This window comes from Salmo salar, chromosome 11, assembly GCF_965601325.2.
Source record: "Salmo salar chromosome 11, fSalSal1, whole genome shotgun sequence".
Classification (NCBI taxonomy): Eukaryota; Metazoa; Chordata; class Actinopteri; order Salmoniformes; family Salmonidae; genus Salmo; species Salmo salar.
The window spans coordinates 122408471-122424071 of NC_138301.1; the positions used below are offsets into that span (position 1 = coordinate 122408471).

Below are 15601 nucleotides of genomic sequence, written 5' to 3' on the forward strand. Positions count from 1 at the left end.
TCTCTCCACGTAGAGTTTCTGGCGCACTTGACTCTGTTGTGAAAAGTGTTATGAAATGTAATGGCATGTACAATTGTAAATTGTATATAACTGCCTTAATGTTGCTGGACCCCAGGAAGAGCCTGCTTTGTCAGGACACACCCCTGGAGTCTATATAGGACACACCCCTAGAGTCTATATAGGACACACCCCTAGAGTCTATATAGGACACACCCCTAGAGTCTATATAGGACACACCCCTAGAGTCTATATAGGACACACCCCTAGAGTCTATATAAGACACACCCCTAGAGTCTATATAGGACACACCCCTAGAGTCTAAAAAGGACACACCCCTAGAGTCTAAAAAGGACACACCCCTAGAGTCTATATAGGACACACCCCTAGAGTCTATATAGGACACACCCCTAGAGTCTATATAGGACACACCCCTAGAGTCTATATAGGACACACCCCTAGAGTCTAAAAAGGACACACCCCTAGAGCCTATATAAGACACACCCCTTGTCTATATAGGACACACCCCTTGTCTATATAGGACACACCCCTTGTCTATATAGGACACACCCGTTGTCTATATAGGACACACCCCTAGAGTCTACATAGGACACCCCCTAGAGTCTATATAGGACACACCCCTAGAGTCTACATAGGACACACCCCTGGAGTCTACATAGGACACCCCTGGAGTCTACATAGGACACACCCCTGGAGTCTATATAGGACACACCCCTGGAGTCTACATAGGACACACCCCTGGAGTCTATATAGGACACACCCCTAGAGTCTATATAGGACACACCCCTAGAGTATATATAGGACACACCCCTTGTCTATATAGGACACACCCCTTGAGTCTATAACCAGGTAGTCCAGTTAACCAGGTAGTCCAGTTAACCAGATAGTCCAGTTGAGAACAAGTTCTCATTTACAACTGCGACCTGGCCAAGATAAAGCAAAGCAGTGCGACACAAACAACAACACAGAGTTACAAATGGAATAAACAAACATACAGTCAATAACACAATAGAAAAAGTCTATATATATAGTGCGTGCAAATGTGGTAGGATAAGGCAATGGTGGTGAAATCATTACAATTTAGCACTGGAGTGATATGTGTGCAAGTAGAGATACTGGGGTGCAAAGGAGCCTACCTTACATTCGATCAAATGTGTTTGTCAGCTACTTCGTCAGGCAATGTGATGTTTCCCTTTCCAGACGACTGTGTTTCTACAGCAGCACACCATCAAGCGTTTATTTTAACCTTTACAAATTCTTATTTTCAATGACAGACTAGGAACAGAACGACAGATTTGTACCTTGTCAGCTCAGGGATTTGAACTTGCAACCTTTCGGTTACTAGCCTAACGCTCTAACCACTAGGCTACCCTGCCACCCCAGCAAAGCATAGGCTTTAGTGGTCGTTCCTAAACCCTGCGGGGTCCGGGTACATTCTCACAGTTTTCTGAGTAACAAAAAAGGAAAAAACAGGAACCAGGAAATGATTTGTTTGTGTTTTATTTATTGGACAGGAAAGAGAGAGAAAAAAAATTAAATTAAAAAAAAGAACCGGTTTAATTTTCTTCGGCGTATAAAAACAATAAAAATTGATTTGATATTTAAAATGTACATGTTCAATGTTCAATGTAGAAACATCACTGCCATTACTCCACGTCCCATCCTGCCTCTCTCTTTCTCCCTGATCGAGTGGTGTTGTTTTTTAAGGAATCTTCCTTTGTGGTGTAGTTTTACATTGAGACAACACATAACATTCACTGTATTTTAAATCCACAGTTAAATTAACTCATTCCCTTTGCTGTGCGGGCAGGCATGAATTAACTCATTCCCTGTGCTCTGCAGGCTGGCATGAATTAACTCATTCCCTGTGCTCTGCAGGCAGGCATGAATGAACTCATTCCCTGTGCTCTGCAGGCAGGCATGAATTAACTCATTCCCTGTGCTCTGCATGAATGAACTCATTCCCTGTGCTCTGCATGAATGAACTCATTCCCTGTGCTCTGCATGAATGAACTCATTCCCTGTGCTCTGCATGAATGAACTCATTCCCTGTGCTCTGCATGAATGAACTCATTCCCTGTGCTCTGCATGAATGAACTCATTCCCTGTGCTCTGCATGAATGAACTCATTCCCTGTGCTCTGCATGAATGAGCGAATCAGCGATCCAAGAATAAAACGCAGGTTTAACAGCAGAATCTTCACACACAAAAAAAATTGTTGTCGCATCAAAGTTTGCTCTACAAAACAAAGGCTTTTTTAAATAATAATAATAATATCACAGATCTAGAACTGAAAAATGTCAAATCCCAGGACAATTTAATTTTTTACATACTCCAAATCTAGCATATAACTGAACTCAGAATACTGATAGTTCGATACTTTAATAACTCGAACACAAAATACAGTCAACTCCTGATAAGTGCACAATGGATATATGCAAACTACGTCTAAGCTTTAAAGTGCTCTACAGTTCACCTTGTGACAGATGAAAACATATCTCTGGCCTGAGGCCAGAGCTTCCCGCAAGATTCGGTTCTGGTTGTCAAAGCTACAGTTAATTTGTCATTTAAATACTTTCTTTGTATTCACTGGGGCACAGCGATACCTGGCTCAGCGGTACCTGGCTCAGCGGTACCTGGCTCAGCGGTACCTGGCTCAGCGATACCTGGCTCAGCGGTACCTGGCTCAGCGGTACCTGGCTCAGCGGTACCTGGCTCAGCGGTACCTGGCACAGCGGTACCTGGCTCAGCGGTACCTGGCTCAGCGGTACCTGGCACAGGGACAGAGAGGCGCCACAGTACCAGATCCGAAATGCTGGATAGAGGGGCTCAGTGAACGTGGAGTGGAATGTGTGCAGGTGGGTCATCGTGTCAGAGGAAACGCTGTAGAAGGACAGAGTGCCGGCCGGCCAGTCCAGATACACTCCTATTCTGTGGGAGCGGAAGGCGTGGTCAGGTACGATTATGGGCTTCTTATTGTACCTGGCAGTGTAAATATCATTATTACAACTAAGAGTCCAGGACTTGTTATTGTATCCAAGCCCACAGTCATGACCCCTTCCTTCCCTTCCTATTCCACTGTATGTTACACCAACATGGACCTCGTGCCCCATCCACTCCACTTCCCAGTAACAGCGTCCGGTCAGACCCTCTCTACACAGCACCTGATCCCAGTTCTCAAATCTCTCTGTGTGGTCAGGATACGGCTGCTCCTCTTCCACCCGTGTCACCTTTCTGTTCTCCTCAGACAGAGAGAGGTTTTTGAACGCTGTGTTTGGATCCAGTGTCAATTCACAGGCATCTGACAGAAAGAGAAAAAATATATAAAAAATGATCAATTCAATTTCACCTCAAATCTGGGAGAGCTATGTTAAAAAGTCACACAAAAAAATAAGTATTTCTGAATCCCAGACTTTTGAGTGACTAAAACATCACCCATAATATTGAAAAAGTACTTTTTGTCTCATGTCAAACGACCAGGAAGTCTGTAAAGACAGACTGAGTGGGCAGGGAGATCACATGGACTGGCGGTTCTTTGAAAGACGACCCATGTCAAGCAACATGGACCCAGTGAGCAGTGTTGCAGTCAGATTATCTCAAGCTAATTTTGGGGGATATACAAAGCAACTCAAAATAAGACTTTACAGGATGAGTTCTGGTTACTAGGAGTTCTGGTTACTAGGAGTTCTGGTTACTAGGAGTGCTGGTTACTAGGAGTGCTGGTTACTAGGAGTGCTGGTTACTAGGAGTGCTGGTTACTAGGAGTTCTGGTTACTAGGAGTGCTGGTTACTAGGAGTTCTGGTTACTAGGAGTGCTGGTTACTAGGAGTGCTGGTTACTAGGAGTTCTGGTTACTAGGAGTGCTGGTTACTAGGAGTTCTGGTTACTAGGAGTGCTGGTTACTAGGAGTGCTGGTTACTAGGAGTTCTGGTTACTAGGAGTGCTGGTTACTAGGAGTGCTGGTTACTAGGAGTTCTGGTTACTAGGAGTGCTGGTTACTAGGAGTGCTGGTTACTAGGAGTGCTGGTTACTAGGAGTTCTGGTTACTAGGAGTGCTGGTTACTAGGAGTTCTGGTTACTAGGAGTTCTGGTTACTAGGAGTGCTGGTTACTAGGAGTGCTGGTTACTAGGAGTTCTGGTTACTAGGAGTGCTGGTTACTAGGAGTTCTGGTTACTAGGAGTTCTGGTTACTAGGAGTGCTGGTTACTAGGAGTGCTGGTTACTAGGAGTGCTGGTTACTAGGAGTTCTGGTTACTAGGAGTTCTGGTTACTAGGAGTTCTGGTTACTAGGAGTGCTGGTTACTAGGAGTGCTGGTTTCTAGGAGTTCTGGTTACTAGGAGTGCTGGTTACTAGGAGTGCTGGTTACTAGGAGTTCTGGTTACTAGGAGTGCTGGTTACTAGGAGTGCTGGTTACTAGGAGTGCTGGTTACTAAGAGTGCTGGTTACTAGGAGTTTTGGTTACTAGGAGTTCTGGTTACTAGGAGTGCTGGTTACTAGGAGTTCTGGTTACTAGGAGTGCTGGTTACTAGGAGTGCTGGTTACTAGGAGTTCTGGTTACTAGGAGTTCTGGTTACTAGGAGTGCTGGTTACTAGGAGTGCTGGTTACTAGGAGTGCTGGTTACTAGGAGTTGGACGAGTAACTCGTACAAATCAGAATCCGTAGTTAGCTAGTCATTGTTGTTCTAGCTAATAATATAGTTAGTTATATTTTATATGGCAGGGCCTCCCGGGTGGTGCAGTGGTCTAAGGCAGTGCTAGCTGTGCCACCAGAAACTCTGGGTTCGAGGCCCAGGCTCTGTCGCAGCCGGCCGCGACCGGGAGGCCCATGGGGCGATGCACAATTGGCCCAGCGTCGTCCGGGTTAGGGGAGGGTTTGGCCGGCAGGGATATCCTTGTCTCATTGCGCTCTAGCAACTCCTGTGGCCGGCCTGGGCGCAGTGCACGCTGGCCAGGTGTACGGTGTTTCCTCCGACACATTGGTGCGGCTGGCTTCCGGGTTGGATGGGCGTTGTGTCAAGAAGCAGTGCGGCTTGGCTGGGTTGTGTTTCAGAGGACGCACGGCTCTCGACCTTCGCCTCTCCCGAGTCCGTACGGGAGTTGCAGCGATGAGACAAGACTGTAACTACCATGAAATTGGGGAGAAAAAAAAAATATATATATATTTTATATGTCTGTCTGTGTGGCGCTGTAGTTAAGGATATAGCTCTATATATATATATTTTATATGGCTGTTTGTGTCTGTCTGTAGTTAAGGAGCTAAGGCTGTTATGACATTTTGTCAGCCGGTTATTGTCATGCAAAACTGCTGGTCTCACAGTAATTAACCGTTAATTGACATACCGTAAATTCCGGACTATAAGCCGCAACTTTTTTCCCAGGCTTTGAACCTCGCGGCTTAAACAATGACGAGGCTAATATATGGATTTTTCCCGCTTTCAATTTTTTTTTCAAAAAAAAAACATTCTGTGACGTGCTCAGTTTTTGGGCGGCATGAAGCTTTCATTAGACCAATGAAATTGCCGAACGGGTTAAGGTCAAACAACTTTTTTGTTTACTGTTTAGATTAAAATCGAGCGATCTCAAACTTCCCATCATTCTGATTACGGTAGTCATTTTGTCACCCTCATCATGGCAAAGACACGGAGAAATGCATATGATGCAGCTTTCAAGTTGAAGGCGATTGATCTGGCTGTTGGAAAAGGAAATGGAGCTGCTGCACGGGAGCTTGGTCTTAATGAGTCGACGATAAGACGTTGGAAACAGCAGCGTGAGGAATTGACTCAGTGCAAAAAGACAACTAAAGCTTACTGCTAATTTTTTATTTTTTGTTACAAGCCGTGTTTCGTTAAAGCCTGTGTAAAGGCAATTTGTTTCAATGTACCGGTAGGCACCTGCGGCTTATAGACATGTGCGGCTTATTTATGTTCAAAATAAAATAAAAAATTATATTCAGTGGGTGCGGCTTATATTCAGGTGCGCTTAATAGTCCGGAAATTATGGTAAACACATTTAGTATCTCCAGGCCTCCAAGCTGCGTACGAGCCACTGACGTCAATAAATCTATTGAATCCATGATTTATTTTAGGCAGGTCTAAAGAAACATTATGATATGAAGAAAATGGGGCAGGAACAGGGGGAAATACATGTCACCTGTATACACTTGAATAGCGAAAAAGAGGCCGCTCGCTTTCCCACCGGTCCGTTTTATTAGGCTACTTGGGGTTTATAGCGGAGCATGTGTTTAATATGAGCTGCTGAGAAATAAATATAACAGCTCTTATTTCACTCCACGCGTCAACAACTGTTTTGAGGAGAAGCTCGCTGCACGACAGGTGATATTCCCGCCCAAACTCTCTGTGCCAAGAGCTCTCCAATCATGTTCCTGCAGCTACCAGTCGCTTAATTTGGGAAACAAAGTGAAATCTGTTTTCAGAAATGTCGATAATAACATGTTTTCGCAACTAAACATATTTAATTAAACTGTCGACTAGCCCTTCACTCTGCGCGCTCAAGAAAGGGATGAAGGATAGGGAGGAGGAGGAGGAGGAGGAGGAGGAGATGGAAACGCACCGGTGGTGAGATATTCTGTATAGCTGAAGGTAATGTGTCACCCAATTAATTTGGAAAATATAAACAATACCCTATTACAAGGCTATTAAAAACCGCACAATCAATGAACCAACAGCATCGGGCTGGCTATACATTCTCTCACAGATTCCTGGATACAGTCCCTTCGTAAAGTATTCAGACCCCCTGACTTTTTGGACATTTTATTTTGTTGTTACAGCTTTAATCTAAAATAGATTAATTAAATACAAATCCTCAGCAATCTACCCACAATACCCCATAATGACAAAGTAAAAACATTTTTTTTCTTCTCAATTTTGTTTCAAATGTATTAAAAAATACCTTTACATAAGTATTCAGACCCTTTTGCTATGAGACTGGATATTGAGCTCAGGTGCATCCTGTTTCCATTGATCATCCTTGAGATGTTTCTACAACTTGATTGGAGTCCACCTGTGGTAAATTCAATTGATTGGATATGATTTGGAAAGGCACACACCTGTTTATATAAGGTACCACAGTTGACAATGCATGTCAGAGCAAAAACCAGGCCATGAGGTCAAAGGAATTGTCCGAGGTGACCTAGAACCCGATGGTCACTCTGACAGAGCTCCAGAGTTCCTGTGTGGAGATGGGAGAACCTTCCAGAAAGGACAACCATCTTTGCAACAATCTACCAATCTGGCCTTTACGGTAGAGTGGCCAGATTGAAGCCACTCCTCAGTAAAAGGCACATGACAACCCGCTTGGAGTTTGCCAAAAGGCACCTAAAGACTCTCAGACCATGAGAAACAAGATTCTCTGGTCTGATGAAACCAAGACTGAACTCTTTGGCCTGAATGCCAAGCGTCACGTCTGGAGGAAACCTGGCAGCATTCCTACGGTGAAGCATGGTGGTGGCAGCATCATGCTGTGGGGATGTTTTTCAGCAGCAGGGACTGGGAGACTAGTCTGGATAAAGACAAAGATGAATGGAACAAAGTACAGAGAGATCCTCCTCCAGAGTGCTCAGGACCTCAGACTGGGGTGAAGGTTCACCTTCCAACAGAACAACGACCCTAAGCACACAGCCAAGACAACGCAGGAGTGGCTTCGGGACAAGTCTCTGAATGGCCTTGAGTGGCCCAGCCAGAGCCTGGACTTGAACTCAATCGAACATCTCTGGAGAGACCTGAAAATAGCTGTTCAGCGATGCTCCTCATCCAACCTGACAGAGCTTGAGAGGATCTGCAGAGAAGAATGGGAGAAACTCCCCAAATACAGGTGTGCCAAGCTTGTAGCGCCATACCCAAGAAGACTAGAGGCTGTAATCACTGCCAAAGGTGCTTCAACAAAGTACTGATTAAAGGGTCTAAATACTTATGTAAATACTATATTTAAAAAAAAAATTATGTTTTATACATTTGAAAAAAACAATTATGGGGTATTGTGTGTAGATTGATGACGGGACAAAAAACGATTTAATCAATTTTAGAATAAGGCTGTAACGTAACAAAATGTGGAAAAAGTCAAGGGGTCTGAATACTTTCCAAAGGCGCTGTAGAAAGTTTGTAGAGTAGCATAAAGTAACCAGTCCATCTAGTATGGATAATAATACAGTCAGCACTCATAAGCTCTAGTAAGCCTATACATATGCATAAGCTCTAGTAAGCCTATACATATGCATAAGCTCTAGTAAGCCTATACATATGCATAAGCTCTAGTAAGCCTATACATATGCATAAGCTCTAGTAAGCATATACATATGCATAAGCCCTAGTAACCCATACATATGCATAAGCTCTAGTAAGCATACACATATGCATAAGCCCTAGTAACCCATACATATGCATAAGCTCTAGTAAGCATATACATATGCATAAGCTCTAGTAAGTCCATACATATGCATAAGCTCTAGTAAGCCTATACATATGCATAAGCTCTAGTAAGCCTATACATATGCATAAGCTCTAGTAAGCCTATACATATGCATAAGCTCTAGTAAGCCCATACATATGCATAAGCTCTAGTAAGCCTATACATATGCATAAGCTCTAGTAAGCCCATACATATGCATAAGCCCTAGTAAGCCCATACATATGCATAAGCTCTAGTAAGCCTATACATATGCATAAGCTCTAGTAAGCCCATACATATGCATAAGCCCTAGTAAGCCCATACATATGCATAAGCTCTAGTAAGCCTATACATATGCATAAGCTCTAGTAAGCCTATACATATGCATAAGCTCTAGTAAGCCTATACATATGCATAAGCTCTAGTAAGCCCATACATATGCATAAGCTCTAGTAAGCCTATACATATGCATAAGCTCTAGTAAGCCCATACATATGCTTAAGCCCTAGTAAGCCCATACATATGCATAAGCTCTAGTAAGCCTATACATATGCATAAGCTCTAGTAAGCCCATACATATGCATAAGCCCTAGTAAGCCCATACATATGCATAAGCTCTAGTAAGCCTATACATATGCATAAGCTCTAGTAAGCCTATACATTTGCATAAGCTCTAGTAAGCCTATGGGAGTTTTGAATTAATCGTCACCATAGCTGTACATTTCATTGTGTTAGGCATTGAAAAAACATCAACAACGATCATGTTTTACACTCAGTTTCAACCTGTCATCCTGCATCCTTCACAAAGACAAATCTGCCCGATTTCAGCCTTACTGAAGCACTCCCAGATCATCAAAGATCCTCCACCAAATTTCACAGTGTGTGTGAGACACTGTGGCTTGTAGTCCTCTCCAGGTCTAGTATCCACTGTGGCTTGTAGTCCTCTCCAGGTCTAGTATCCACTGTGACTTGTAGTCCTCTCCAGGTCTAGTATCCACTGTGGCTTGTAGTCCTCTCCAGGTCTAGTATCCACTGTGACTTGTAGTCCTCTCCAGGTCTAGTATCCACTGTGGCTTGTAGGCCTCTCCAGGTCTAGTATCCACTGTGGCTTGTAGTCCTCTCCAGGTCTAGTATCCACTATGACTTGTAGTCCTCTCCAGGTCTAGTATCCACTGTGGCTTGTAGTCCTCTCCAGGTCTAGTATCCACTGTGGCTTGTAGGCCTCTCCAGGTCTAGTATCCACTGTGGCTTGTAGTCCTCTCCAGGTCTAGTATCCACTATGACTTGTAGTCCTCTCCAGGTCTAGTATCCACTATGACTTGTAGTCCTCTCCAGGTCTAGTATCCACTATGACTTGTAGGCCTCTCCAGGTCTAGTATCCACTATGGCTTGTAGTCCTCTCCAGGTCTAGTATCCACTATGGCTTGTAGTCCTCTCCAGGTCTAGTATCCACTGTGGCTTGTAGTCCTCTCCAGGTCTAGTATCCACTATGACTTGTAGTCCTCTCCAGGTCTAGTATCCACTGTGACTTGTAGTCCTCTCCAGGTCTAGTATCCACTATGACTTGTAGTCCTCTCCAGGTCTAGTATCCACTGTGGCTTGTAGGCCTCTCCAGGTCTAGTATCCACTGTGGCTTGTAGTCCTCTCCAGGTCTAGTATCCACTATGACTTGTAGTCCTCTCCAGGTCTAGTATGCACTATGACTTGTAGTCCTCTCCAGGTCTAGTATCCACTATGACTTGTAGTCCTCTCCAGGTCTAGTATCCACTATGACTTGTAGTCCTCTCCAGGTCTAGTATCCACTGTGACTTGTAGTCCTCTCCAGGTCTAGTATCCACTATGACTTGTAGTCCTCTCCAGGTCTAGTATCCACTGTGACTTGTAGTCCTCTCCAGGTCTAGTATCCACTATGGCTTGTAGTCCTCTCCAGGTCTAGTATCCACTATGGCTTGTAGTCCTCTCCAGGTCTAGTATCCACTATGACTTGTAGTCCTCTCCAGGTCTCGTATCCACTGAGAAATTTGGTGGAGGATCGGTGATGATCTGGGCGTCCTTCAGCAAGGCTAGAATCGGGCAGATTTGTCTTTGTGAAGGACGCATGAATCAAGCCACGTACAAGGTTGTCCTGGAAGAAAACTTGCTTCCTTCTGCTCTGACAATGTTCCCCAACTCTGAGGATTGGTTTTGCCAGCAGGACAATACTCCATGCCACATAGCCAGGTCAATCAAGGTGTGGATGGAGGACCACCAGACCAAGACCCTGTCATGGCTTAGCCCAATCTCCAGACCTGAACCCCATTGTAGCTGGAGGACCACCAGATCAAGACCCTGTCATGGTCAGCCCAATCTCCAGACCTGAACCCCATTGTAGCTGGAGGACCACCAGATCAAGACCCTGTCATGGTCAGCCCAATCTCCAGACCTGAACCCCATTGTAGCTGGAGGACCACCAGATCAAGACCCTGTCATGTCCAGCCCAATCTCCAGACCTGAACCCCATTGTAGCTGGAGGACCACCAGATCAAGACCCTGTCATGGCTTAGCCCAATCTCCAGACCTGAACCCCATTGAAAAACCTCTGGAATGTGATCAAGAGGAAGATGGATGGTCACAAGCCATCAAACAAAGCCGAGCTGCTTGAATTTCTGCGCCAGGAGGGGCATAAAGTCACCCAATATCAATGTGAAAGACTGGTGGAAGGCATGCCAAGACGCATGAAAACTGTGATTAAAAATCAGGGTTATTCCAACAAATATTGATTTCTGAACTCTTCTTAAGACCTCTTGAGCGTCTCGTCCCGTAAGCGGGATCAACTTCCAGCGAAAAACTCCTAGCGACATTAGCATAACGAAATATATATATATATTTTTTCCAAATATAGGACTGTCTCATATCGTTTTATAGATACACCTCTCTTGAATCGACCCTCGTCGTCCGATTTCAAAAAGGTTTTACAGGAAAAGCACAACATTAGATTATGTTAGAGGAGTACATGGAAAAAGTAGCAACATTTGAATTTTCCGACCAACGACATGCATCACAAATAACCAAAAAACAGCTAAATGCAGCACTAACCTTTTACAAACTTCATCAGATGACACACCTAGGACATCATGTTACACACAGCATGCATTCTTTTGTTCAATAAAGGTCATATGTATATATAAAAACAGCATTTTACATCGGCGTCTGACGTTGACTAACTATTTTCCCCTCAAATGCGTCCCGGGAAACAGTGCTACAATTCCCTAAATTACTATTCGAAAACAATTTTTTTAATTTATATTGTCAATCTAACATTTATAGATGAATATCTCTTGAGAACACCTGTCATACCAGATTTTAAATTAACTTTACTGGGTAATCACACTTTGCGATAAAAGGAGATGCGATACTCAGAAAATGAGCCAGGAAAACTAGCGCGGCGCCATCTTGGAACAATCGCAAGTCACATCTGATCTTGTATAATATTGTCAATAATCGCCTACCTTTAGTTGTCTTCATCAGAAAGCACTTCCAGGAATCCCAGGTCCACAACAGATGTATTTTCGGTCGAAAAAGTCCATCCTTCATGTTCCATTAGCCTGCTGTTGGTAGCGCGTCCTAGGGCTGTCTCCAAATGCTCCGACGTGCGCGGGACTGCAGTTTCGGAAAATGAGATTTTTCCCTCCTTTAGGTTCGTTCAAACATGTCAAACGTTGTAAAACATTAATCTTCAGGGCCTGTAACACCAAGAGAGCCAATAAGATTCGACGGGGACAGTTGCAGAGTGTTTTAAAACGTTTCCAAAGGTGGGGGTAGACTGGGCCGCCGACGTCATAATGGTGATGGCCCATCCCCTGTGACCAATTTCCAATGCGTCTCATTCACTGAGTTTCGACTGTAGAAGGCTCAAACCACTGTGAAAAGACTGGGGACATCTAGTGGAAGCAATAGGAAGTGCTCAATGAACCATTGTTAACGGTGTAATTAATAGGGAAAGATGTGAAGTCGAGTCCACAATTCAGAATTCCACTTCCTGTTTCAATCGGTCTCGGGGTTTTGACTGCCATATGAGTTCTGTTATACTCACAGACACCATTCAAACAGTTTTAGAAACTTTAGGGTGTATTCTATCCATATATAATAAGTATATGCATGTCCTAGCTTCTGAGTTTGATTAGTAGGCCGTTGAAAATGGGAACACATTTTTTTCAAAATGCGCTGTGGCGCCCCCTATCCTAGGGTATCCTGAAGAGGTTTTAAAACATGAGTTTTGAGTTGTTTAAAAATGAACTTATTTTCTTTGCATTATTCGAGGTCTGGACAACACTAACTTATTTGTTATTTTGACCAGTTGTCATTTTCTGCAAATAAATCCTCTAAATTACAATATTATTATTTGGAATAAATGTTGTCAGTAGTTTATAGAATAAAACAAAAATTGTAATTTTACCCAAACACATACCTATAAATTGTAAAACCAGAGAATAATTTTTCAGTGGTCGCTTAATTTTTTCCAGAGCTGTATATATACTGCTCAAAAAAATAAAGGGAACACTAAAATAACACATCCTAGATCTGAATGAATGAAATAATCTTATTAAATATTTTTTTCTTTACATAGTTGAATGTGCTGACAACAAAATCACACAAAAATAATAATCAATGGAAATCCAATTTATCAACCCATGGAGGTCTGGATTTGGAGTCACACTCAAAATTAAAGTGGAAAACCACACTACAGGCTGATCCAACTTTGATGTAACTCCTGGACAGTCTGTGGTGCAACGTGGCGTTGGTGGATGGAGCGAGACATGATGTCCCAGATGTGCTCAATTGGATTCAGGTCTGGGGAACGGGCGGGCCAGTCCATAGCATCAATGCCTTCCTCTTGCAGGAACTGCTGACACACTCCAGCCACATGAGGTCTAGCATTGTGTTGCATTAGGAGGAACCCAGGGCCAACCGCACCAGCATATGGTCTCACAAGGGGTCTGAGGATCTCATCTCGGAACCTAATGGCAGTCAAGCTACCTCTGGCGAGCACATGGAGGGCTGTGCGGCCCCCCAAAGAAATGCCACCCCACACCATGACTGACCCACCGCCAAACCGGTCATGCTGGAGGATGTTGCAGGCAACAGAACGTTCTCCACGGCGTCTCCAGACTCTGTCACGTCTGTCACATGTGCTCAGTGTGAACCTTCTTTCATCTGTGAAGAGCACAGGGCGCCAGTGGCAAATTTGCCAATCTTGGTGTTCTCTGGCATATGCCAAACGTCCTGCACGGTGTTGGGCTGTAAGCACAACCCCCACCAGTGGACGTCGGGCCCTCATACCACCCTCATGGAGTCTGTTTCTGACCGTTTGAGCAGACACATGCACATTTGTGGCCTGCTGGAGGTCATTTTGCAGGGCTCTGGCAGTGCTTCTCCTGCTCCTCCTTGCACAAAGGCGGTGGTAGCGGTCCTGCTGCTGGGTTGTTGCCCTCCTATGGCCTCCTCCACGTCTCCTGATGTACTGGCCTGTCTCCTGGTAGCGCCTCCATGCTCTGGACACTACGCTGACAGACACAGCAAACCTTCTTGCCACTGCTCGCATTGATGTGTCATCCTGGATGAGCTGCACTACCTGAGCCACTTGTGTGGGTTGTAGACTCCGTCTCATGCTACCACTAGAGTGAAAGCACCGCCAGCATTCAAAAGTGACCAAAACATCAGCCAGGAAGCATAGGAACTGTCACGTCCTGACCAGTAGAGGGTGTAGTTGGGTCAGGACGTGGCAGAAGGGAGTGAGTGTTTTATTGTTTCATTTAATTTTGGCCGTGTGACTTCCAATCAAGCACAGCTGTAGAGGGTTGTGGTTGATTGGGAGTCACACATAAGTTGCCTACGTTTCCGTTGTGTGGTGTGGGTAATTGTGCTTGTCACTGTTGTTGCACCTGACAGGACTGTGTTGGCTGTCAGTTTTTGTTGTTTTTGTAAATTACATAGTGTTCGTTCAATTAAACATGACGAACCCTAACTCCGCCGCATTTTGGTCCACTTCTTCCGTAGACAGCCGTTACAGAATTACCCACCAAACCAGGACCAAGCGGCGGAAGAGGAAGGAGCAGCAGGACTACTGCGTTATGAACAAATGGACGTGGGAACAGATCCTGGACGGAGAGGGACCATGGACTCAGGCTGGGGATTATCGCCTCCCGCAGTGGGAGATTGAAGCGGCGAGAGCGGAGAGGCGATACTACGAGGAGAGAGAGCGCAACGAGCGCGAGAGGCAGCCCCAAGAATTTTTTTGGGGGGGGCACACGGGACAGTCGGTGGAGCTGAGGTCGGAACCAGAGCCAGTCGGGATGACATTGGATGTGAGCGAGGGATATGAGACAGAGACTGTGACGGGGTTAATGGGAAAATTAGGAGAGAGAGAGATGAGAGAGCTGCTAGTGTGGTGCATAAAGTACGGCATTCGCCCTAATGAGCGTGTCGTGGGTATGATGTCACCTGAGGCAGCTCTCCATACTCGTCCTGAGGTGCGTGCTGGTTGTCTGGTAAAGACTGTGCCTGCGCCCAGAAACAGGCCTCCTGCATGTCTTCCCAGCCCTGCACATCCTGTACCTACGCCCAGAACCAAGCCTCCTGCATGTCTTCCCATCCTGGTCAAGCCCGTGCCTCCTCCACGGACCAGTACTCCAGTGGGTCTCCCTATCCGGGTCAAGCCCGTGTCTCCTCCACGGACCAGTACTCCAGTGGGTCTCCCTATCCGGGTCAAGCCCGTGTCTCCTCCACGGACCAGTACTCCAGTGGGTCTCCCTATCCGGGTCAAGCCCGTGTCTCCTCCACGTACCAGTCCTCCAGTGGATCTCCCTATCCTGGTCAAGCCCGTGTCTCCTCCACGGACCGGTCCTCCAGTGGGTCTCTCCACCCTGGTCTCTCCTGTGCCACCTCCTCAAACCAGGCCTCCAGCGGGCCTTCCCAGACTGGTGAGTCCAGGGCCTGCGCCCAGAGCCAGGCCTCCGTTATGTCTCCCCAGCCTGGTGAATCCTGAGTCGGAGCTGCCCGCCAGTCAACAGTCGTCGAAGCTGCCCGCCAGTCAACAGTCGTCGGAGCTGCCCGCCAGTCAACAGTCGTCGGAGCTGCCCGCCAGTCAACAGTCGTCGGAGCTGCCAGACTGCGCTGAACTGCCGGAGCGGCCGGACTGCG

General features: G+C 45.5%; 1 protein-coding gene across 2 annotated transcripts in view; it reads right to left on the bottom strand.

The window, feature by feature from the left end:
- Nucleotides 1-1502: 1502 nt before the first annotated feature.
- LOC106563931 (NACHT, LRR and PYD domains-containing protein 3) overlaps nucleotides 1503-15601 on the bottom strand; it is a 28794-nt gene continuing 14695 nt past the window's right edge. Inside the window, exon 10 of one of the 2 annotated variants that reach the window (XM_082958336.1) lies at nucleotides 1503-3319. In XM_082958336.1, coding sequence (XP_082814462.1) covers nucleotides 2586-3319 — 734 coding nt within the window. In that variant the 3' untranslated portion in view covers nucleotides 1503-2585. The remainder of the gene's footprint in view (nucleotides 3320-15601) is intronic. The other variant, XR_006757734.2, reaches the window with a different exon arrangement.